This window comes from Hemitrygon akajei, chromosome 12 (genome assembly GCF_048418815.1).
Source record: "Hemitrygon akajei chromosome 12, sHemAka1.3, whole genome shotgun sequence".
Lineage (NCBI taxonomy): Eukaryota > Metazoa > Chordata > Chondrichthyes > Myliobatiformes > Dasyatidae > Hemitrygon > Hemitrygon akajei.
The window spans coordinates 22390576-22417068 of NC_133135.1; the positions used below are offsets into that span (position 1 = coordinate 22390576).

The 26493-nt window shown below is 37.5% G+C and overlaps 1 protein-coding gene across 3 annotated transcripts in view; it reads right to left on the bottom strand.

Annotated features, from left to right (window-relative positions):
• Window positions 1–1175: 1175 nt before the first annotated feature.
• LOC140736792 (rho GTPase-activating protein 29-like) overlaps window positions 1176–26493 on the bottom strand; it is a 73327-nt gene continuing 48009 nt past the window's right edge. For all 3 annotated transcript variants that reach the window (XM_073062720.1, XM_073062718.1, XM_073062719.1), the window contains exons 8-23: window positions 24232–24296; window positions 23754–23864; window positions 22982–23062; window positions 22705–22893; window positions 21449–21586; window positions 20834–21024; window positions 19972–20144; window positions 15973–16101; window positions 12467–12565; window positions 11595–11758; window positions 8642–8830; window positions 7850–7987; window positions 7524–7753; window positions 5189–5495; window positions 3605–3713; window positions 1176–3372 (exon numbers count right to left, since the gene is read on the bottom strand). In XM_073062720.1, coding sequence (XP_072918821.1) covers window positions 2495–3372; window positions 3605–3713; window positions 5189–5495; window positions 7524–7753; window positions 7850–7987; window positions 8642–8830; window positions 11595–11758; window positions 12467–12565; window positions 15973–16101; window positions 19972–20144; window positions 20834–21024; window positions 21449–21586; window positions 22705–22893; window positions 22982–23062; window positions 23754–23864; window positions 24232–24296 — 3191 coding nt within the window. In that variant the 3' untranslated portion in view covers window positions 1176–2494. The remainder of the gene's footprint in view (window positions 3373–3604; window positions 3714–5188; window positions 5496–7523; window positions 7754–7849; window positions 7988–8641; window positions 8831–11594; window positions 11759–12466; window positions 12566–15972; window positions 16102–19971; window positions 20145–20833; window positions 21025–21448; window positions 21587–22704; window positions 22894–22981; window positions 23063–23753; window positions 23865–24231; window positions 24297–26493) is intronic.

The window sequence follows — 26493 nt, forward strand, 5'->3', positions numbered from 1 at the left end:
TACATTTTGACCATATAGGTATTAGTAATGCAAAACCACAGAAAATGCAAAAAGGATCTCAACACCTTTCGATTGTAGTACATTGAAGTGTATTTGGTGTTAGTTCAAGTTGTTAATGTCATGTAGAAGTGTACATAACCTCAGTCAAGATAAAAGATGCTTAATTATTCTTGGCCTATAATTTTTACAGCCTTTGCATTCTGACTGCAGAGGACCTTTTGAAAGCAGGTTTTCAGAGCCAAATTTCTTTTTTGTGCCTACTGAGTAGATAGATTCTCCATCTAAGAACTCTTTCCATGAATAAAGCTTTACTTTCTCACCAAAGACCATCCAGCACCAATACCAATAGTCCATCCTGCTATGTACATCTTCTCATTCTCTTTCAGGCTATATTCCGAAGGAAAATCCTGAGACCAACTAGTTTGTGGAGGTGGAATCGAGTCTGTCTAGTCTGCTTGAGCACACCGTATGGACTTAAAGAATGGCACATTGACACAATTCACAGCTTACAGAAACAAGCCAGCAATTAATCTGCACATACTTTAAAACCATTTTTAGTGCTCTGGAACCATTGCTGTTTAGGAAGAACTTGACTCCAAAATATTGTTTTTAACAAATTAAAATGATAAATTCTGCTAGCTTTGTGCATTTTTGACAGGAGTTGGTTGCACATTCATTAATGTCCTCATAATATAGAATTTACACATGTCGAGGCCAAGGTGGGAAGAACAGAATAGTTAGAAAAATAGAGACAGAAGGATCTACTCTTGATCTACACACACACACCCCCAACCCCAGTCTTCTCCATCACCTCATCTTGATCCACTTACTGTTTTCTCAGCTCTTGTGTCAATCCTTCCACTCGCCTCCTGCCACCGGCCATCTCCTCTCTACTCCTTCAGTCCAGATGAAATGTCTTGACCCAAAATGTCAACTAGTTTTCAACCTAGATGCTACCCGAACTGTTGAAAATTTTCATCAACACTTTATGATACCAAACCAAGAACAATTGGTGTACGCAAACATCCAAATAACTACATCTTCCTCCCTACTCTCCACACTTCAAAACGTGACTTTCCTATTAGATATAGTGGATAAAGACTGTGTTAAGCTGATAAAGGTTGTGTCAAAGTGATTAAAGATATGGAATTCTAATCACTTTCTTCCACCAATAATCAATTTAGAAAAACAGAGGAACATTTATTACAATTGAATGCTATACAATGAGATAATGGTTCAGAAATTCCAATAAAGCAACATAGCAGAATGAAAGGACGCAGTAACAACTTGTTTCTGCAACATTACCAGCATTATTCAAAGAAAATATCTTAACTGTAAACTCAAGGCACATTTAACATAATCTCAAATTCCAGCAATTATGTCCCATCCTCTCATTGGAGGTCTCCCACCTGAAGACCCAAGACCAATGCATCACTGGTAAAAGTTCTTATTAAAATGTTGTAAATACAGAGAACTCTGGCATTCTTGAAGTAACATTTAAAACAGTGATGAAAAATATTGCTCATTTACACTTCAGTCAAATTTCCTAAGGCTTATGTAATCCACCTAAAAGCATTACAAATATATCATAATTGGTCTTATGCAGATGGATGCCCGATTAGTTTACATAAATTCAATATTTATAAAATACACATAAACCTAAATTTTAATAAATTACATAAGGCAATTTCCCAAAGGTTAAGGCATTTCTTGTAATTCATTACATTATATATAGGTATTAATATATTTGCTTTAAGAAACATAGCTTAGTGTCTTGTGTACAAAGTAATGTAAACAAAGCATACATGCAACAAGATGAACATAATATAAATAAACATATGCACAATTTACAAAAGTAATTCACATTTTAAGACAGAACCCCTAATGAGCACACGTCCTGGACATGAACCACACTACATATACACCAATAAAATAAAATGACAATTTAAGCATTTTGAAAATCACTTGGCTTACAAATGCTAACAATTAATAGGAATATATTTGAAGGTTTTGCACATTAAAGAACATGGGCTCTGGCACACCTGTGCAGTTTTTAAGACTCATAGTAAACTTTCATTGCACAATTAAGAATGGCAGTTGAGAATATAAATGTTGCAAAACTTTGGAAACCTGACTGAATATAAACATAACACTACTGCCACAAAATAAATTTATGCCGTGCTGCTTACTTAGCAGCTACCTCATCTTTTTCTGGGAAAAGATACAGTTAAATTGTACGCTACCATACAATTTTAAAACTCATTTAAAGATCAATAGTAACTACAGCTTTTGTTAGGAAGCTTGAGAAGTTTTGGAAATATGAACATAGCAACACTTGACAATGACACAGCAACGTGGAAAATTGAAGATCACTTCAAGGATGCACCACTGATGAAAGTTTTACATTTAGATTATGTTATGGCTTCTCACATGGAAAAATAAAATTAATGAAGCAACTTGGCAGAATAACACTAAGAATTAATTTAATTGTCATTTAAACAAAATGGGCTTCTCTGTATTCATAGTCCAGTGGAAGTCGTTTCGATCGCAGTTTTTGAAATGCCAGTTTGCGTTCTGCTTGGGTTTCTTTGGCTGCACTTGCTGAACTTTCCAATTCCTTAGATCCATTATCTTCAGGATTAATTGTTCCATTGCTGTCTTGTACAGAATCCGAGTTATTAGTTAATGCTACAATAGGTTTGAGCGTAGAACCTTCTGCATGTTTGAGTGCATTAGAGGGCGGTTTGTAAAAAGTGCCAGGTGGAGGCTGTAAGGTTCGTGGAGATCGAAATGCATAAGGTGGTGCAGGATCTAATGAGTTTCCATCAATCTTTGTGGTCTTTACCTGTCTAACAGTCACTGTGTTTGGTTTATTGGGCAGCAAGCTACTTGTAAAGCTATTGCCAGAACCTTGAGCAAAGTGTGGAGAGAGAGAATTGTCAACAGTTTTGTTTTCTGGAGCAACATTTGCCACAATCATGGCTGTCTTTTGAGTTATCCCGTAACACTTATACTGCTTGTCCCAAGTCCGATGCAGAGACTGGGTGTCATAATATGAATGTCTGCAACATGTAGGTGAACGAGATGGAGTTTGCATCTCTGGAACTTCTTCAATAATAGTATTCCTTTCATTGTTTGTTTTACTATACCCTTTCACACTTCTGTCATTCAAAGAAAGCATTTCAGGAACAGGAAGGCTAGCAGGTCTTGGAATAATTGGCTTTGGCCTAGGAGGCCGCATATTAACTTTAACAAGCTGTTGACTGGCCTTTTCAGTTGCTGACTTGTTGGCTTTGTGTTCTTCAGAAGCTTGTGCAGTTGGTAATTGTTTCAGTATCTCACATTTTTCCAGGTTGATAGAGTTATCTGGCCCTGAAAATATTGTATAATTCATACATTAGTATTGTCAACTGGTTTTAAACTGTTAATCCCAAGAAAAATTTCAATTTCTCAAAGATGAATAATTAATGATCCATTCATTCGGAAACAAATCACTACTCTCCTTGTTACTCTACACTGGGTCCCCTGTACAACGTATGCTTTCATTCAGTCCTGATATCCCCAAAACATGATTTCTTTTATAAATACACACCAAGATACAAACCTAATTCATTGACCTTTCTGCTCCATTTTAGATCCTTTCCTTCACTTATGGTCTTACTGGAAGATACCTTTTGTGATGATTCCTTTTCATGTCCAGACAACGCAAAGCCCTGCCAATATCAAAAATGTCCCCGTTATATTTATGTGTAGGCAGTAATAATACATTAAGAGCAACACATTTTATTAATCTTATGCCAGCATTAAAAGGCAGAAATATATTTACTTCATTTAACTGCATATCTTTTTAGTTACATTTTGAGAAGTAAGCATCAATGGCAAGGCCATCATTCACTGCCTAGCCCTACCTGTCCTAAGAGCTGGCTGGTTTAATTGAGATTCTGCTCATTGGCAATCTCCATGTTATTACACAGAATGTCAAGGATAGGCAACAACCTCTTACTGGAAAGAGTCACTAACAGACTATGAATGCTATTTGTGATACATTATCACAGCTGTGAGTATTATTGAAATCTTGTCACATGCAGGTATAGATGTCTGAGTTGTGACTAAATGGAGCATTTTGAAACAGGCAAGATTGGTTAAGTATGGCAAAAAATTTCAGCTGAATGATTTAAGTAAATCGGATAGCTATTTCCCATCCACCCAATAAAATTCTGGTGGTTTAGTGATCTTTACTGAAACTAATTTCAGACAATGAATTGAACTACAATTTCTTAGCTAGCTGGATTTGAACTAACATCTCTAGACTATTAGTTACTAGCATAATAATGCAATCACTGCATCATCATCATTGCCTGGAGTATTCCCAATAAGCTACAGAACTTTATTTCCATATTTGTTAAAAGTCTTAAGTAAATGAAAAAAAGAGCTCCTATTTCCTTCACACCTAACAAAGAGAATCAAGTTTTGTGACTTGATTACAAGCTAAGCCTTATGTAATTAAGAATGAACCCACTTCACACCATGGTCACGTTTCATGCTATTTAATCTACCTCTCTCCCCACCATGTATTCATCATACACAGCCAGCATTTTTGCTACCGAAGTAAATAACATTAAAGCAATACCCCACCGACAAAAAAAAACCTCTCAATTTTCAAAATCCTAAAGTTTTCATAAGCTTTCTTTCCATTTCTTTTTCCTTTCTCTTTTTCAGCAATTCGAACTGAAATCTATTTCATTTTCTCACCTGATACCATATATGGATTTTATATAAATTAAACTAAGATTAAAGTTTGTGAATACACTTCAGAAACAGAGTCTTGGAATATATTTTTATTATAGGACTAATAATCATGAACTTTATGGATAAGAAATACAAAAATGTAAGTGTGCCAAAATAACCAAACTGAGAACCAAAAACAATTGCAAATTATTGAAAGCTGTATTTTTACAAAGTCTTCAAATGGAGATATTAACCCTATTTCTCTTTTCAGAAATACATTTGGCTTGCTGAGTATTACCACAAATTAATTTTTTGATTTCTAAATTGGGATCTTTGTTGATCCTAATGCAAAAGATATTTTGTCTTGATTTTTGTTGGAAATACATTTCTGGAGTATTCCAATGAGGGGAAAAAATCTAAATTCCTAGAAGCTCTATAGAATGGTCAAGCCAACACTTACCTCTTTGTTATTTTTTGCATGACCCTTGTTTTTTGGGATACCCTCCTCAGGTGACAAAGGAATAACCTTATCTTTCTCATCAAATAAGGTCTTTCCAGTTTGTGAATATGATGGAGACAGTGGAAAAACAAATATCTTTTCATAGTAATTAATGAGTAGTTCCACCATTTGAGCCTGATACGGATAGTCAACAAGAGAAGATAATGAAGCAGTAGCATCAGTTTGTTTTGGTCGAATGAGAGTAGGTCCAAATATTATCCCAAGGTTGCTAGGTGACATCTTATTTTCTTCTTCTTTTTCTGCTACCCTGTTGAGGAAACGCAAATGTGTGAATCTGTTAATGTTTTTAGTCAGTAACACTTTTGGCTTCTAATTGTGAAAGTTGTTCATTCAAGTAACAAGTGGCATCATAATGAAGAACTGTGAAAATGTTACACTATCAAGAGAACGGAAATATTCAGCTTGTTTGTACTATTAGGCAGCCAAAGGTACCACACTAAAGTGGAAAAACACGTCTGTTATCCTGGTATACAAGCTAATATTTATCCCCTGGTTAAACATTATAAATGAGTGGGAATTGGCTTTATGAAAATTGGTTGTAATTACTATAAAGGTACTGTAAAGTACATCACAATGCAAGATACAGTTCAACTTATACTGAAAGAATGGAAATGACAGGTCTTAGGCAGTGAATTTCTGGAATTTTCTATCTCAGCAGGTTATGGAAGGTGTTTAAAGAGGAGGTAGATAATTTTGTTTTTAAAGATCATAACATTGAGGACTACGGGGAACAGGCATAAGAGTTGGGGCCTGAAGCAGATTAGCTATGATCAGATTTAAAGATGGGGCATGTACGAGGGCTAGTTGGCCTACTCTTAGTCCTATTTTCTTGTGTTCAACAAATGATGCACAAAACATAAATGGAAACAAAGCTTTAAAAAAAAGGTAAATTGAATTGAACTAACTTTACTCCTTACATCCTTCACATACATGAGTAAAAATCTTTAACGACGTCTCCATCTAAATGTGCAATCATAGTAATTTGTAATAAATAGAACAGTCAATGTAATATAGAGTACACTCAGATCAGCATGAGTTCATCAGTCTGATGGCCTGGTGGAAGAAGCCGTACCGGAGCCTGTTGATCCTGGCTTTTATGCTGCAGTACTGCTTCCCGGATGGTAGCAGCAGGAATAGATTGTGGCTTGGGTCCTCAATGATCCTACAGGCCCTTTTTACACACCTGTCCTTGTAAACATCCTGAATCATGGGAAGTTCACAACTACAGATGTGCTGGGCTGTCCACACCACTCTCTGCAGAGTCCTGTGATTGAGGGAAGTACAGTTCCTATACCAAGCAGTGATGCCCGTCAGGATGCTCTCAATTGTGCCCCTGTAGAAAGTTCTCAAGATCTGGGGGCCCATCCCAAACTTCCTCAACTGTCTGAGGTAAAAGAGGTGTTGTGCCTTTTTCACTACACAGCTGGTGTGTACAGACCACGTGATGTCCTTGGTGATGTGGATGCTGAGGAACTTGAAGCTGTTTATAGTTACACAGCGTCAATGCCACATTGTCAAGTTACCAGAGCAATTTAAGCATGAAATTAATGCCACTGAATACAATGCAGTCAAGACGTAGAATTTGATTCAGATTTACGATGGCAGAAGGCAAATGCTCTTCAGATTTTATTCTGTAAAGCATCTTTTTGAAGGAGAATGCTTCAAAGTGCTCAGAAAACCACCAGTTGGATGAAATTTCCTTTTCAGAGACATAATAAAATTAAAAACACATGTCAACTTTTGAAGCTGGGATACTGTAATTTTTTTTCTCTGCATGGGCTTTCAAATATTACTGATACCTGTAAAATGCATCATAAAACTGAAAGGGCACACAAAAAAATCAAGGCATTCTGCAATCATAAACAATATCACTGTTTAAGTGACCTCTGTGCAGAGTACTGAGGTACTAATGTTGAGTGAATAGGAAGACAACTGACAAAAGTTAATTCAAACATGGACTTTTACTTGTACTGAAGGACAAATACCATTCTGGATCTCAAGCTGTTCGGTATCTAAATGCTTAGTTTCTCTCAGCAAGAGGCGCAGTTCACTTGTACAAAGCTTCTTGCTGTTGATGACAAAGCTCTTTGCAGCATAGGACTTTGGAAGCAAGCCATTAAACCTGCATGTTGATGCACTCTTTCAATCAGAGGCAAAAACGAACATCTTTTGGCTGGTTGGGGAAATGTGACACATGGAGGTTTGGATAAACAGCAATGCTCAAAAATCTTGATATATTCAAATGTAAAGTGACCATATGTTTACTTTTACATACCTGCGAAGGTGGTTTATGAGATACCGCACAGTGTTATAATTTGGTTGTGGCAACTGCCTGAGTAAATCTCTGACTTTAGAAAGAATTTGTTTTCTTCCTACACTTGCTGACCACTTGCGTGCTGGCAGACCCTTTCGTTTTTCGTCATCTTCAGTGCTCACATTATGGCATTCCTTGGCCAAGCCAATAAATTCATTATAAAGGCGAAACAACATCAGCGGCTCTGGAAGCTATGGTTCAAAAGAAAATAATGATGTCACTTCAATAAAAACTTGATTTAAAAAAAAAAATGACTGACATATAGTGTCATATCAGATATGGCTTACCTGACGAAGAAACAGTTTTAACACATTACTAATATCATGGGGATACAAATCTGAGAGTTCCACTAAATCCTTTCCATTTTCAAAAGCTTGGCACAACTTTTCAACTCTAGATTTGGCTCCATTTATTCGATAAATACCCTTTGACAAAGAATAAACTAAGTAAATAAGCATTCACAACTAATTTACACTATGCAAATAGAATATGGACATTGATAAAGACGACAATGCATTACTAGAAAATTGTCAGAGCAGATTTAGAGGCCAAAGCTTCAGGCAATTTTAAGGTTTTAATTAAATTCTAAGGTGAATAATTTAATTTTTCTGATTTAATGTGTGCTGAATACTCATACATTAACTAGCAGAACCACTTGAACTGAACATCACAGAGCTCTAAACCTAGATTACATAGTTAAGTGTTTGTAACATAATACTTCATTGTGTGATGATTCACCACTTTTAACACGATAAAGCAATAAATGTGTCCTTACTACCAGTGTTAGCAATATCCAAAAAAAACAAAAAGAATGCTTTTTAAAAATTATTTTAACTGGAATTCTGGTTTTACTTATGTAGGTAATTGGTATTCTTAAAGTACTACAAATTATTTTAAAGACGTGTGATTGAATGATTATTGCTATCATGAGCTTGTTCTAAATAAGACACGTTCTTCATAATGTAATACTGAGCTAAACCTGGTGGCACATCAATTATTGCAGAATTACTTCCACAAACAATAATACTATCATTATCAGTGAAAAAGTTTGTCATTGTAGAACACATGACAAATCTTACCTTTATGCTTAAAGCCCGGTTTTCAATCTCTGAAGTGCATTTTTTAATAATGAAAGGGATTCCATCAGAACAATCTTTTGCAGTTTGAATAAAATCCACTCCAAACAGATGCAATCGACCCTGAAGTTTCTTATGGCCACACTGTATAGCTAGAGTCTCGAGACACTTTTTATGGCATGCCAAACTACACTGCCAAGTGAAATTAAGTACAAGTATTAACTCACAATGTTAATTTCAGTTCAATACAAATCATAGGACTAAACACAAAGAACATATTTTTATTCCTTTATTCTGATAACAGCAGAATCAGCTAAAGTAGTATAAATGATTAGGGAGCTATAAAAGATGTACAAAATACTGCATGAACTTGACAGATCAGGTAGCATCTATGGAAATGAATAAACAATCAACATTTTGGGTCAGGACTGGAAAAGGGGAAGAACCCTGATTAAGATGGAGGGAGGGGAAGGAATACAAGCTAGTAGGTGATAGAAGTTCCATCCAAAGGTGCTCAGCAAAGCAGTCCCCCAATCTATGTCAACCACTGTTAACCTAACACAGATTTGGGGACTGCTTTTGACACCTGTTGTAGATTGGGGGACTGCTTTGTCGGGTGCCTTCATTCCACCCACAAAAAGCAGGTGGCCAACCATTTTAATTCTAATCCTCATTTCCATTCTGACATGTTGGCCCATAACCTCCTCTACTGCCACAATGTGGTCACTCTCATGTTGAAGAAGCAACACCTCATATTCTGTCTGGATAGCCTCCAACATGATTATATGAACATTGATTTTGCTAACTTCTAGTAATATTTCTCCTTCCCTCTTCTCCAGTCCCCACTCTGGGTCCCCTCTCACTTCTCTTCAGCTATCTATCACCTCCTCCTGGTTCCCCTCCTCCTTTCTTTTCTCCCATAGCCCAATCCCCTTCTCCTATCATAATCCTCCTTCTCCAGCCCATTACCTTTTTCACTCATCATCTCCTGCTTCTTACTTCCTCCCTTGCTTCACCTATCAACTTCTAACTCGTACTCCTTCCCCTCCTCTCACCTTCCCCCTTCCTTTCCAGTCCCAGTGAAGGGTCTTGGCACAAAACAATGACTATTTATTCATTTTCATAAATGCTGCTCGACCTGCTGAGTTCCTCCAGCATTTTGTGTGTATTCTTCTGGATTTCCTGCATCTGCATAATCTTGTGTTTATAAGATATACATTATGCTTCTGTTAAATTACACTGGTTGCACCTGGGTGTTCTTGTGCCGACATGTCATCTGTGTCATATGGAGCAGCAAAAGTGCTCACAACTGTCTTTCAGCTTGATTGCAGGACTCCACATTTTGCCTAGTAGTAGAGCCAAATCTTGCTGAGATTCCCACCATTAAGACTACCTCGCTGACACAATGGCGAAAAAAATAACCAGTGTTTTCACAGGTGACAAACCTCAAGCCCACTGAAGGCTCAGAGCAATCCAGGAGTAGGGATTTTCCAGTAACAAGTCAATGCATTGCTAAAACTTCACAGCACCTCTCTGGAACAGGACAGTCAGCTAGATTGGCCTACACATCATTAGCCTGTACAGGTAAGGAAGAAATTGGGTGGAATTTTGACAAGTGGTATTTAGTTCTCATCCTGTGGATGGTAGCTTTATACCATTGGCTCCACAGCCAAGCACATGCATCAATGTTTGAACTTGTGGCTCCTCTCAGACTGAGCAGGATTTCTATTGTAGCTACATTCAATCAGTAACAAATGGGTCCAGCTGGCTAGGTCCACCACATTTTTTCCAATTACATAGAATCTTGAATGACCTATATCAGCTGTTTCCTTCCTTGCATTTCTTAAGTTAGCAGTGACAAATACCAGCAAACATTTAACATCGGATGTTCTCAATCAAGAAGCAGCCAATGGAATTACCCTTTTTGCAGTAAGTGTCTGTTTCTATTTTAATTCACATTTATGTACAATTACACCTTTATATTTGGTGATGAAATTTCAGTATTCAACAATAACTGGAATGCTCACATTCACAAATAAATACAGACATCTAGAGATTACTGTATTTCCACTCTGCAGTGCTCACTGAGTCAAACCACTTTTTATAAACTATTATCACTGAGAGCGTTAAAACAAAGTACAGCTTTCCACATTTTGTTAAAAAACTTAAATCTAATTGACTGATCAGCTAGATTTATGACATTGCTACTTCTGGGAATCAGTAATTCGGCATGTTTTTCCGATACAATTATGTACTTCCTTAGAAGGTTGGCGTCATTCAATGTCTGCAGTGAGATGCTGAAGATGTTCTATAGGTCAGTTATTGAGAGCGCCCTCTTCTTTGTGGTGGCGTGTTGGGGAGGAAGCATTAAGAAGAAGGACGCCTCACGTCTTAATAAGCTGATAAGGAAGGCGGGCTCTGTCGTGGGCAAAGTACTGGAGAGTTTAACATCGGTAGCTGAGCGAAGGGCGCTGAGTAGGCTACGGTCAATTATGGAAAACCCTGAACATCCTCTACATAGCACCATCCAGAGACAGAGAAGCAGTTTCAGCGACAGGTTACTGTCGATGCAATGCTCCTCAGACAGGATGAAGAGGTCAATACTCCCCAATGCCATTAGGCTTTACAATTCAACTGCCAGGACTTAAGAACTTTTTTTTTAAAGCTATTATTAATGCTTTTTGAGTTAGTGATTTAGATGCATATCATATTATTACTGAGTTAAGTATTGTATGTAATGAGTTTTTGCTACAACAAGTGTATGGGACATTGGAAAAAATGTTGAATTTCCCCATGGGGATGAATAAAGTATCTATCTATCTATCTATCTAAAAGGTAAACTGAATTAAAGGTAATGCCCAAAAACTGGTTAATTTTCATTAATTCATGAGAAATAGAACTTTGTGCACATAAGATTTTAATATGGCAAGTAACTACCCAGTTACAGATACTTTACCTCCTCACATTCAGCACCATGAAACACCACAAGGCTGTCACATTCTCTGCACTTTGATGGAGCTCGCAGTTTTCGCAGTTTATGTGTTAGCGATGCCTTTGACATTACGGTATTGCGGAAGGGTCCTGGAGAACTTGCCATCTCCACTACAATCTCATTTAGGCCTACATTTTAAGAAAGTTGTACAGCACAATTAATCTTATTCTGAAAGATCAGTCTCAGATTTCTGCCACACATCTAGCAAATATCAAACTCAAAAATTTGTGCACATCTATTTTTAGATAATGCTTGCTCTTCATGGTCCTGACCAATGAATCTGGAAAAATTGGATCTCAAATTTCATGAAAGATGATTTGACAAGAGCCACATGGACAGAATGAACCGATCAGGTGGCAGCTTACATTGCAGCTCCTCAAAAGAAAATTAAAGATAGTTGTATGGAATGTTTTAGCAGCAGTGAGGGAAGGTGTCAGTGAGTAATATGTCAGTACTTGCATGGGATCTACAACTTACACAATGCTTTGCATCCTAAATTAACTTTCCTACATCAAGTTCAAGAGCCTCATCTCATACAAGTTGCCAGAATCTTCTTTTTGTGTTTCCTGGCTACCGTACTTGGAAGCTGCCCAATTATGAAAAATGGAAAACGCACAATAGAAAACTTCTAGAGTGGCTTCTTTAAAACAAATTATATGTTAAGAGCACAATCTTATCACACAATCTCCTCTGGTGCCCACTGGAAACAAGATAACTAAAAGTAAATTAATTTACTTTGCAGTGATATGATTTGTAATAGTAAACTAGACAATATCACTTGCAATGATAACCTCAATCACACCCGAATATAATGCACAGGGGAACTAAATACACACCATTGTCTGACAAAGATGGTGGCTCTCTTTCATCCAAGTCATCTGCTGAAGACATGGTGCCTGTTGAAGGTGTTCGGGGCAGCCTTCTTTTAAAATCACCTGCATCAAACAAAGTAAATGCATAACATCAATTATGGCAACAAAACCTACTTATGTTAACACAATGACTTATGATTGGATTTCAAGATTGCTAACTGAATATAAATTTGGGTTCCACTCACTTTCATCTCCTCACTTAGAGAATGTTGGCTTCCATACCACAGTATCACAGAAATTCTAAACTCTTCCTGCCACACCTTAGATAATTTTGTTTTAGATCATGCAGCCAAAATATTTAAAGATAGGTTAAAAAAAGGGATCAGGAATCTTTCTCTTAAATGAGTTAAATAACAAGCAAAGAGAAAGAGGCTTGTGAATTTTAATGATCTTGTAAGGGACAAATGGAAAGATAATAAGAATGTAATTGACTAAAGCAACAACTGTGAACTGGAGCAAATCTGCTGAAAATCTAAGCAACACACACATACAAAATGAAGGGACTTGGCCCGAAACATCAACTTTATTCTTTCTCATAGATGCCGCTTGGCCCGAGATCCTCCAGCATTTTGTGTGTGCTGCTTGGATTTTCACCATCTGCAGATTTTCTCATTTGTGATTTGATTTCACTAATTGCATTTGATCTCCCAAAATTTATCACAGTATCTTGTTTCAATAAGAACTCCTTATATTCTAAGCTCCAATACATACTACTCATTCTCACAAAACTCCAGGACAGTAATCATGGGCTTAATACAAAGACAAAGTCAGTTTCATAAATCTTCTCAACCTAAAAGACACTGGTACCAAGGCCAGTATCCCTTTTGCCTAGGATGGGTCAAATAATCATGCATAAATGGGGCTTAAATCCATGTTTCTTCTACTTTCTACTTAGCCTCATTTACACAGTGCACTGTAACTGAATATTGAGGAATCATTCCTTCAAATTCCTTAGACACCAATATGCACAAAAATGATCCATGTTTGCAGTTACAATATTAATAGTGTTTCACCTTTTCTACCAACAACTACTGACATAAAACCACCAAAGGGCAAGTCAAGGGAACACACATCAGTCCTCACTGAGGGATCAGAAGTGGAAGGGGTGAGCAATTTCAAGTTCCTGGATGTTAACACCTCTAAGGTCTACCCTGGGCTCAAAATATTGATTCAATTACAAAGAAAGTATGACTGCAGCAATATTTCATGAGTTTGGGGAGAATTGGTACATCACCAAACACATTTGCAAATTTCTACAATTGTACTGCGGAGAGCATTCTAACTGGCTGCATCGCCGTTTATGGGGCCACTGCGTGGATTGGAAAAAGCTGCAGAAAGTTGTAAACTCTGCCAGCTTGCTCATGGGCACTAGATTCCCAGCATTCTGAACACCTTCAAAAGGCAATGCCTGAAAAATGTAGCATCCATTAAGGACCCCCATCCCCTTGGATATGCACCCTTCTCATCGACACCATCAAGGAGGAACAGAAGCCTGAAGAGACACAATGTTTCAGGAACAGCTCATTTCCCTCCACCATCAGATTTCTGAATGGACAATGAACCTGTGAACACTTGCTTAATATTTCCCCCTCTCTTTTTGTACTACTTACTTTATTTTATTTATATACATACGCACAGTACTGTGTAAATAATTTAGGCATCCAAGATTATTATTATTTTTTTTTTTAATCGAAATTTTGTTTTAGTGAGTGTATCAGTAGAAAAGAGCATATTTTAGATTTCTTAACATTCATTTTCCAAACAATTATATAAGTTAGAGAAATTGCATTTCGTAAAGTAATATACAAGTAATAGACCATTTTTCAAATAAAAACTTAATTATTTTGTAGGTAATGTGTAGCTCAGTGCATGATTAAATAAAGATAACAAACAGGGTGCTAATGATCAATGACATAATGATTTGAATGAACTAAACTGATTAACTGAAACTGAAATGAGTGTGGAACAAATCAAACTGTGAAGGGCAACCAAACTGTAAGATGAGGATGTGGCAGATGCCACAATTCAAACTTTATATCATTAATTCTTATACCATGGCAAGAGTGAGCATAGCAACAAGACACAAGGCAGCTATCTGCATCAGCAAGGTCTTTCTCAAGCAGAAATTTCAAGGGAGATGAGAATTTCAAAATGTGCTGCTCAAGTTCTTCTGAAGAAACAGGCAAGATTAAGGACCAGAAAAGTAGTGGTTGGCCATGAAAATTGAGTGCAGCAGATGAGAGATACATCAAACTGGCATCCCTTCTAAAATGGAAGTCGTCTAGCACTGCCATCAATTCTGAACTCACAGAAACTACTGGAACCCAAGTATACCCCTCTACAATCCGGAGAAGTCTTGTCAGAATTGGTCTTCATGGAACTGCTGCTGCCAAGAAGTCATTCTTCCAAAGTAGAAGCAAAGCCAAGAGATGCACCCATCCACAAAAACACAAATGCTGAACAATGGCAGCAAGTGCTCAGGACTGGTGAGACAAAATTTGAAATTTTTGGCTCAAACCAGCTACAGTTTCTTTGTAGAAGAGCACTAAATGGATGAGTGTCAGCAGCCAACAGTGAGGCATGGCGGTGGCTCCCTGCAGGTTTGGGTTATATTTCTGCAAATGGAGTTGGCAATCCAGTCAGTTAATGGAACCCTCAATGCTGAGAAGTACAAGCAGATCCTCATCCATCACGCAATCCCATCAAGGAGGCGTCTGATTGGTCCCAATTTCATTCTGCGGCAGGATAATGACCCCAAACACAAGGCCAAAAACTATCTGCAGTGTAAAGAACAAGGAGTTCTGCAACAAATAGAATGGCCTCCATAGAGCCCTGATCCCAACACCATCAAGGCAGTCTGGGATTATCCGGAGAGACAGGCAAGCGAGATAGCCAGAGTCTGTGAACTGTGGCAAGTTCTCCAAATTGAATGGGTACAACCTACCAGCCGATTTTCTTATAAAAGTCCACAATAGTGTACCTAAGAGAACTGATGCAGTTTTAAAGATAAAGGATAGTCACACCAAATATTGATTTGATTTTTTTCACCATTTATTGCTCCTTATAGTAATTTTGATAGTTAGAAACTTTTCATTTTTGAAAGCATCTTTGCTTTAAAGATTTTTAAAAAAACGTGTCCTTTACACGTGTACAATACTTTTGCACAGTACTATACTTATTGTAATGTATAGTTTTTATTACTATATAGTTGTAAAACAAATTTTATGACATATACCAGTCATATTAAACCTGGTTCTGATTCTCATTCTTCAGAGACTTGTGGTAGGGTGCAGCAAATGATCTTGTAACACCTAATGCTCATGTTCCTACCATATAAAACAAAATAGCGATGTGGGACATCTTTTAGTCGTAAAGAACTAATTTTTTAGAACTTAAAGAATTAAATTATTATGAACATCTCATGATCACTCGGAATTCAGGAATAGTTACTAAAGGTTTAATTTCCATACCTGGGCTAGTAGAAGGGGAATCCACAGACTGTGACTCGCTGCTTCCTCCTCCACTTTCTGAATCACTGCACATACCACTGCCCTGCTGTCCTAAGGGCCAAGCTCTAAATGCCCCATGACTTTGGACTGCTGCAAAAGGGAAACCAGAAATACAGTTTAGACTATAAAAATGTCAACTCTACCTTAAACTATTAGCCCAATAGATCATCTTGCAAAACCATGCAGCACGGATAGAAGACAAAAAATCCATACTAACAAAACTGAAAAAAGATTTACAGAAACATTTATCTATTGTTGACAACCTGCCCATTCAACAGGACAAAATCATAGAATGATGAAGTACTGAATTAAAATGATAGCTCAAGGTTGCCCATTTAGCCTGCAAAATCCATATCGACTCTCTACATAAACAACTTTATTAATTTCAACACAGACCATAATACCATCAAATATAAGAGCAGAATAAGGCTATTTGGCCCATTGGGTCAGCTCCACAATTTAATCATGGCTGGTCTAATTTTCCACTCAGCACCCAATCTCCTGCCTTCTCCCCGTATCTCTTCTTGTCCTGGCCAATAAAGAATTTCAAATTCACTACTCTCTGGCTAAAGAAATTCCTCATCTCTGTTCTAAAAGGATGCTTCTCTATTCTGAGGCTGTGTCCTCTGGCCCTAGATTCTCCTCATCATAGGAAACATCCTCTCCATGTTCACTCTATCAAGGCCTTTCACCATTTGATAGGGTTCAATAAGGTCACACCTCATTCTTCTGAATTCTAGTGAAAACAGGCCCAGAGCCAACACTCTTCATATGTCAAACCATTCATTCCAGGATTCATTTTTGTAAACCTCCTTTGAACCCTCTCCAAGTTCAGCACATCCTAAGATATGGGGCCCAAAACTGCTCACAGTACTCAAATTGAGGCCTCACCAGTGCTTTAATAAAGTTTAAACATTCTATCCTTGCTTTTATATTCTAGCCCTCTTGAAATGAATGCTGACATTGCATTTGGTTTCCTCACCACAGACTCAACCTGCAAATTATCCTTTGGGACAGTGCTTGTCAACAGGGTCTGTGGAACACAAAGGTTCCATCAGAGATAGTGACTGAAAAAATTAAACAGTCTTTTAAACTTGTGATGCTAGTGCTTGCAGCAGTGGGCAGTGACTGAGCAGCCCTGTTCACAATCTCTTAGAAGTCTCTCAGCCCAGTAGAGCAGTGTGCAGTAGGACTGTGTTTATTCTCAGTTTCTGACGTGGGATAGGGGAGGCCATTTACATTTATAATTTGTGAGTGCTGTATTGTATGGAAGGGAGGACAGTAGGCTGATGTAGAGTGTGAAGTGCATTTTCTGTGCATTGAATGGACTTGCCCAACTTGGGCTGTTACTCAAGTCTCTCCTTCCCGAACTACCTCCAACTCCCCCACACGCCGCCAAATGATCTAAAGGAGTGGGCAAACTCTACTGATGTAGTAGAAAATTGGAAGGAAATATTCATTTTAAAGAAGAGATTTTTATGCTCTGTGACTCAAATGCTGACTTCCCGCTTTACTGTTGTTGTAAACATTGCAAAAAGTGGATTGTGTAGGTTAGAAGTGAATTGTATTGTGAAGTGTTGGTATTTCTTGCGGTTTTCTCATTTAGGATTTATTATGCCATTTCTTCTTTATATTTTATTTAGCCCTATTCCATTGTGCTTAGTCTGTTGCAAACAACTTATAAATGTAGCAATGGCTCCAGCAAAATCGATTAAGACAACTAAAAATCACAGACCTATGATACATAAAAGTGCTGATTATTTTAAATGGCTGTTGGAATCTCAAACCAAACAGTACAACTTTTATTTAAAATCAATGTACAACCTTTATTTAAATCAAATCTACCAAGCCTACCTTAAGAAAAATTAAATCCCATTTTGGCTTAAGCCAGTTATTTAACAGAAATTTATTATGTTTGTCTTAGGAGTTTTTAAAATTTATGAAACTGAAAAAGATTAATTTCAAGAAAAGTAAGCTTTACTACATTTTTTTTCAAAAAGGTTGGGTAAAAATCCATTCTCTTCTCAAAAGAGCATTGAAAATTATTTTTAGATTATTATATCTACAACTTACAGATCATACTAATGTACATGAGCTGTAGATATAATTTTTACACAGGAGTTCTCAGAGACCTGAAAATTATTTCAAGGATTCCTCCAGGGCAAAAAGGTTGAAAAAGGCTGCTTTACAGAATCCTGCACAAGCACTTCCAAGTCCTTTTGTGCTTCATTTAAAAAAAAATTCTCTCCACTTAGAAAATAATCAACCCTTTAATTTCTTCTGCTAAAGTGCATGACCATACACTTCCCAACATTGTATTCCATCTGCCATTTCTTTGCCCATTCTAAGTCCTTCTGTAGCCCCTCCACTTCCTCAAAAATACGACCCCCCCATCTTTGTATCATCTGCAAACTTTGCAACAAAGCCATCAATTCCATCATCCAAATCATTGATATATAATGTAAAAATAATCTGTCCCAAACTGACCCGTGGAACATGTTTAGTTCACCAGCAGCTAACCAGAAAAGACTCCCTTTATTCCCACTCTTTGCCTCCTGCAAATCAGCCACTGCTTTATCCATGCTAGAATCTTTCCTGTAATACCATGGGCTCATTGTGTGGCATCTTGTCAAAGGCCTTCTGAATATCCAAGTACACAACATCATCTGATTCTCCATTGTCTATCCTGCTTGCTATTTCTTCAAAGAAATCCAACAGATTTGTCAGGCAAGATTTTCTCTTGAAAAAACCATGCTGACAATGGTTGATTTCATCATGTGCCTCCTCCAAGTACCCTGAGACCTCATCCTTAATCGACTCCCAACATCTTCCCAACCACAGAGGTCACACTAACTAGCCTATAGTTTTCTTTCTTCTGCCTCTCTCCCTTCTTGAACAGTGGAGTGATATTTGCAATTTTCCAGTGTTCCAGAACCATTCCAGAATCTAGTGATTTCTGAAAGATCACTAATGCCTCCATGATCTCTTCAGCCATGTCTTTTAGAATCTATATCATCTGGTCCAGATGACTCATCTACTTTCAGACCTTCCAGTTTCCTTCTCTCAGTTATGGTAACTTCATGACCCCCTGACACTTGGATTCCACAGTGACGACAGACACAAAATACTTATTCAGTTCTTCCACTATTTTGTTGTCCCCCGTTACTACCTCTCCAGCATCATTTTCCAGTGGTCTAATATCCACTCTCGCCTCATAAGAAGTGGCCATTTGGCTCAAGAAGTCTGTGCTCAATATCATTCCCCCCCCCCCACTTATTTTCCTGTAAACCACAGTCTTGCATATGCCGATCAACTCCCTTGCTTTTCAAAGCCTAAACAATCACAGGGAAAATCAGAATGAGATATATTATTATTCATATATAACATGAAATATAAAGTTGTGCCTAGCCATACAGTGCAAAGGAAAAAATGTACAAATTACAAAAAGATTAATGAGACAGTGTTGATGGATTTAAGGACTGTTCAAAATTTTGATGGCAGAGGGCAAGCAGCTGTTCTGAATCACTGAGTATGGTAGAGTACCAAAGATCAGGCTCAAACCTGGGCTGCTAGAGCAGCACCACTTTGCCAGTTAATTTGCTAATTAAAGCGCAAATATGGTTTCATACATAAAATGCAGAAACATAAATAAAAAACAAGGGTAGGTCTGCACTGGTGGAAGATACAAAATGATGATAAAACTTTTCTTAGAAACTGTTCTTTCTGTGGTAAATTTTCAAATCATTTCATCTTTTGGAGAGCACGGATGAAATGATTTAAATTATTGATAATGACCCACAATAGCAACATATGATTTACAGCCTCAGAACTTTTGGATATCAAACTCCTCTTAAATTTCAGGTTTTTTAAAAATCTGCAAGATCTAATGCACTGTAATTAAATAACAATCTTTTAAGATGTTGAACACAGCCTGTGAGAAAGAAAATTCCTTGTAAATACCTTGAAGATCAATGCTATTCAATTGCTTCTCTTCCAGGTTATTGGACTTAACATGAAAAGAACTTTCCACATCAGGTGACTGAAGTGGAATATCACCTGAGGTACCAGAGGTCTGTGACAAATTTCCTTGTGATGAATGTGGACTGTTTGTCGTTTTTTTAGTAATTGGAAGCCTGTAGGGGGGGGGGGGAAAGAGGAAATTGTTTTACTAGAATTTATATTAAATTAACAATACAAATTCAATTATTTCAGCATGATTGGCACCTTGGTGCTGCTGGGCTAGCAGATTTTCTGGACAATTATGATATTAATTACTTTACTTAAATTACTTAAAAAATTCAATTTAAAGAAAAATTACCCATATCACTTCATTGAACCTAGCAAATTTCAAGGGAGCATGGCAAGCCAGGGCTCCAGAAAGAAATACAAATGTTACCAAGTGAGCTGGAAGCTGAAATACTGAGGTTCCCGAATAGTGAGATAATGGAGCTTTATTATGTTAGATGGGATGGACAAGTTCTTGGAAAATAGCTATATCTCCTCGTTAATGGGAATTTAGTGGTGGGGAGATAATCCACAAGTATTAGTCTACATTATGCATTGTAAAGACCTTGTGTATGCCCCCCACTAAGAAAATAATTTTGATAAAGAAAGAAAACCTGTGACAAAGTGCAGGCAAAATGCATCAATCATCAGTCTATTCTTCTGCAATGACTGTGAATGTCACTTGTTACAGCAAAATTCAATAAATAGAATATTCATGTACAAAGTATTCACACTACCTTATTGTACCTTACCTGCGTCCTTTTAGGTAGGGACACAAAGCAAAATAATTCAAGGCCAACACCACTCAAATACATACCCTCCACTGGACAAAACCGGAAATGGCATAAGGCACGATTCCATTGAAACTTCCTCTTTTGGTAAACTTTTGACAAACTCTGAATACTGTTGTCCTGGCTCATATAACTTGGTATTCTCACAAAGAGATTGGTAATTAACAGGAAGGGAGACCACTTGAGCATGCTGCATCTGAAACAAGTTGACTGTCACCTGAAAAAATTTACGTTAAAATCAATGGAATGCATGTTGGGGGGAAAAATTGCTTGGCAAGTTAACTTCATATATTACATTAAAAATGATATTTATGTTCAATGCTTATTAATTCTGTGGGGAAAAGAATGTTAAACATCATAGCCATGACTGAATGGCAAAGCAGACTCAATGGGTCGAATGGACTAATTCTGTTCCTATATCTTATGGTCTTATAACCAATACTCTAGGGCAGGGGTTCCCAACCTTTTTATGCTATGGACCAATACCATTAAGCAAGGGGTTCATGGACCCCAGGTTGAGCACCCCTGCTCTAGGGTAACCGAACTCTCCATGCCACTATGCCCAATTCAAGTCCTTTAAGCTGAAACAACTTCATATATGATTTAGCAACCGAAGCATGATTTGCAGAAAACAATCTTACTGATTTTAAGGTGAGATCACACTGGTAGACAAGTTCACGTAATTGTGTCAGTATATCACTCTTAATGCTTTCCATATTGCTTCTTTTTTCATTGGCATCTGATATAGAGGATTTGAAATTCTCTTCAGCTTCTTCTGCCTACCAAAAAGAATTTTTAAGTTTTTAAGTAACTCATTTTAATTTCAGTAATTATCCCAAATCTCAAACAAACAAGACACAAATCACCCCACAGGCAACTTAAGTTGTGGTACTACATTGCTTTCAAATGAGGAAATTTGGAAGACAGCAAGGCAATAATAATAAACAGACTGAATTCAGAAAATATTGACACAACCCATTATTATCAACCAAATAGCAATTTTCACTTCCAAGAAAATATTTTATGTATGCAATTACATCCAAGCAATGACTGCAATTTAAGTCACAGAAACCAATTATCAAAATGGCAACTACAAGAAGAGGGAAAAATCAATTCATTTTTTATTAAAAAGTGATTATAATAGTTTTATTTTATTTAGAAATACAGCGCAGAATAAGCCCTTCAAGCCACACTGCCCAACAAACCTGATTAACCATAATCTATCATGGGACAATTTACAATGACCAATTAACCTACTAAGCAGTACATTTTTGGACTGTGGGAGGAAACCAGAACACCTAGAGGAAACCCACAAATTCCACAGCGAAGACGTACAGACTCCTTACAGAGCGTGCCAGGATTGAACTCTCAAGTTCAATGCCTGCGCTAACTGCTATGCTACCATAGATAGATAGATACTTTATTCATCCCCATGGGGAAATTCAACATTTTTTCCAATGTCCCATACCCTTGTTGTAGCAAAAACTCATTACATACAATACTTAACTCAGTAATAATATGATATGCATCATATGTATATGATATGATATGTACATGTTGCACTATGTACCAGAGAAGTCAAGTTTTGAAGTGTTCAAATTAGTTTGTGACTTTAAGATGAGTTAAAAGTTGTAGCAGTCAACACAGATAACAAAGAGCTTGTCACTTCAATACTTTGGGGGGGGGGGGGGGGGGGGGGGGGGGGGGGGGGGGGGGGGGGGGGGGGTGGGTGTGTGTGTGTGTGTGTGTGTGTGTGTGTGTGTGTGTGTGTGTGTGTGTGTGTGTGTGTGTGTGTGTGTGTGTGTGTGTGTGTGTGTGTGTGTGTGTGTGTGTGTGTGTGTGTGTGTGTGTGTACACGCACATATATACACACACTTAAATTACGTAAATAAAATACTTTTTGTAAAGCATCTTCTTCCAGTTTCCGTTTTCTCTCAAGATGCTTGCTGTGGTTTCCAGTCAGTCCACTACTTGAAGTTACATGTTCTTCCTCAGCTCGAATTGTAGAAGATTTTGCCTTTTCATATTCTTCCTGGCGCTGAATGTACAAAAGATTTGCCTTCCTGTAGGTTGTTTCTGCATCATGCTGTGAAATATATGAAAGATTACATTTTATATTAAAAGCACATATAATGAGCAAGTCCAAAAATTTTAAAAAGTATACAGAATGGTACCATTTTTCTTTGTTCCCTTTGCCACTGTTCTTTAATTTCTTTACGCTGCTTATCTAGCTCATTTCTTCGCAGCAGAAGTGGCTGTAAAATATTTAAATCAAAATGTCATTTTATACCATTACCTCGCTTGCTACTAAAATTAACTTTTATCATGGATTCAAATGAAACTAAACAAGTCAAATTGCAATTTCAAATAAGTTATCGCAATCAATCCATGTATAAATCTGCACAAGAAGATAACCTTGCAAATCTAATTCGTCTATATATTGTGCATAATTTAAGTTACATAGAAATGCTGAACAAGGAGAACTTAAATAGTGATCAGTTCCAGAAACATGCATCTCAGAGTTCTCTCCTATCTACCTCAGGAATAGCGTATGGGTAATTAAAAATCAGAGGAAGGAATATCTGAAGCAAATGAGAATCACACATCCCTAGTAGCACAAAATATGGGCAATGTTTTGATAAGCCAAGGAACAACCAAAAAACTATTCACTTTGTGGCAAATGAACTCAGTCACAAATTCAATTATTGCCATCTATAGACTAGAACTTGTGATTTAGTGAGGCAACTGTTGCCATGAAAAACAAGTGTATTTTGTAGGCTAACTTTTGAATTTGTTAAAGTGATGTGATCTATACAATGATTTGTGTTTAAAAAAAGAGAAATATATCTTGCAAATAACTCAAGCAACACACACAACAGGCCAGGCAGCATCTATGGAAAAAAAAGTTTCAGCTGAGACCCTTTGGTAGGATGGCAAATAACTCACCTGAATAAATTTATTTAACTGGAGACCTGTTCCAGTTTGAAGAACAGCCTGAGAGTACTCCATATCATATTCAAAAGCAGACATATACACTGAATGAAATGGCATGTGTACCTGTTCAGGAAAAAAAAAACTAAAATAAGAACACAGATCTTCTACATATTGGATTATCTTTCTTCCTTAAGAGCTGCTTTCCCATTCAAAGAATATAAATGTGGTAAGTTTAATGTGTAAATCGATTTATATCTTGAGGCAAGCACCCCGACTGCCTACATTTAAAATTTCTCATGTGTCGACTCATTTGCTCAACAAATCCGATTTTTTTTGTATATGTACTATAACTTAACTTGTCCTGAATATATGCCCCACCCCATTCTTGTCAGCATGTATCAGGAAAAGCAAAAAAGATGTTGATTTCCTAAAACAGTCTACTTTGTAGTTACTTGCAATAATGCATTCCTTTAATAACAAACATATTTACCTGTTGACCAATAAATGTCTTAGCTGACTCTGCCAACTTTGAAAAATTTCTTGCATATTCCATATCTGCAGAAGTTTAAAAAATAGTTAGAAATTATAAAAGATGGGAAAAAGGATAATGAAATAAGGGTAGCAGGTGTAGGGGTTGCTGAGTTAAGAATTAAAATGGAGATTTCATCAAAGCAGAGGCAATCTGTGGCAATAAAACTATTTATTTGCTCCTGTTTTCACCATACAAGTGGTAGTAGAGAAGTTGATGAGAAGGCTGGCAGCATTAAAAGGAAATTAATTTGATGTGGATGCGAACTAAGTTGCAGAGGGAAATGAGTGAAATTATTGAAAATTTTACCAGAATTACCAAGTCCAATACTCAAATGTGGAAGCAATACCAGAGGATAATGTTTAACAAAATCAGCTACAGTCAACCTGATAAATGTAGGCCTGTCAACCTAACATTTACAGTGGGTGAAACTCTGAGAGCAATCAAGGACAAAATTAACCAGCACTCGAAAAACATAATAGGTTCTTGGAAAAGCGTGAAAGGGAACAGATGTTTTAAAAAATCAAATTATTATTACTTAAGAGTTGAGTTCCTTGGTAAAGAAAGATGCATGGACTCTCAAAGAAATCTGAAATTCTATCTTGTGCATCTTTAAACCCATGAGATTAAAGGGATTGATCAAACAATCAGAAAATTGGTCAAGGGAAAGAAGGACATCAGTGTATCACAAGGTCCCAAAAGAGATGAATGTCAACCTTCTAGGATACCTCTTAATAAGATGAATTTGTGTATAGTTGCTGAACTACTGAAAAACCGTAAGTTTAAATCTAGATTCCTAGAACACTACAGCACAAACAAGCCCTCCAGTCCATGCCAAACAATTAAACTGCCTGCTCTCATCAACTTACACCCGGGCTATAGCCCACCATACTCCTCTCATCCATGTACCTATCCAAATTGATCTTAAATGTTGAAATGGACTCTACATTCCCCACTTGCACTGGCAGCTCACTCCACACTCTCACCACCCTCAGAGTAAAGTAACATGAGTGAATCTGCAGATGCTGAAAATAAATAAAAACACAAAATGCCGACAGAACTCAGCAGGCCAGACAGCATCTATGGGAGGAGGTAGGGATGACGTTTCGGGCCGAAACCCTTCATCAGGAGTGAAGTAACATGGGATGGTCGAGGGGGGATAAGAAGTGGGGGGGAGGGATGAAGTAGAGAGCTGGGAAGTGATAGGCTGGAGGGAAATGGACTGGGGGAAGGTGGAGAATTATGGGAAATAAAAGAGTAGGGCTGGGGGGAGATTATAGTGAGGGGGGGGAAAAGAGAGAGTAAGAGAACCAGACTAAAATTATAGTTAGGGATGGGGTAAGGGGGGGGGGGCAGGGATATCAACGGAGGTCTGTGAGTTGATACTGCATACATACTTTGATATAAATGTATATTGAATCCTTGATGACTTCACTACAGCACTGCCTCACATCCATAGACACTGCCTGTCTTTCAAGAAAATACAGATGCAAAAAAAAAAATCCATTTAAAATCTCCCCCATTTCTTCCCACTCTAATCTTCAAGAGGACCAGTTTTGTCCGTTGCTATCCTTTTGTTCTAAAGCCCCTTAGGGATTCTCCTTCACCTTTTCTGCTAGAGCAACCTCATGTCTTCTTTTACGTCTGATTTCCTTTAAGCTTTCTCTGGCATTTCTTCTGCTCAAGTACCTCATTTGTTCCTGCCTGCCTATACTTGCCATACACCACCTCCTTTTTCTTGACCAGGGCCTCAATCTCTTGAAAAGCAAGGTTCCATAAACCTGATATCCACCTTTTATTCTGAGAAGAACATACAAACTCTGTACTCTCAAAATTTCACTTTTGAAGGCCTCATACTTACCAAGTACACCTTTACCAGAAAATACCCTGCCCCAATCCACACTTGCCAGTACTTTCTGATACCATCAAAATTGGCTCTTCTCCAATTTAGACCCTCAACTCAAGGATCAGACCTATCCTTTTTCATAATTCCTTGAAACTAATGGCATTATGGTCAGGCAAAGTGTTCCCCTACACAAAATTCTATCGCCTGCCCTATCTCATTCCCCAACAGGACACCCAGTATCGCATTCTTTTGTTAAGATTTCTAAATGCTGATTAATAACTTTCCTGAACGCATTCGACAAACTCATTCCCATCCAGCCCTTTTACAATACAAAGGTCCAGTCAATATATTTAAAGTTAAAATCACCTATCACAACC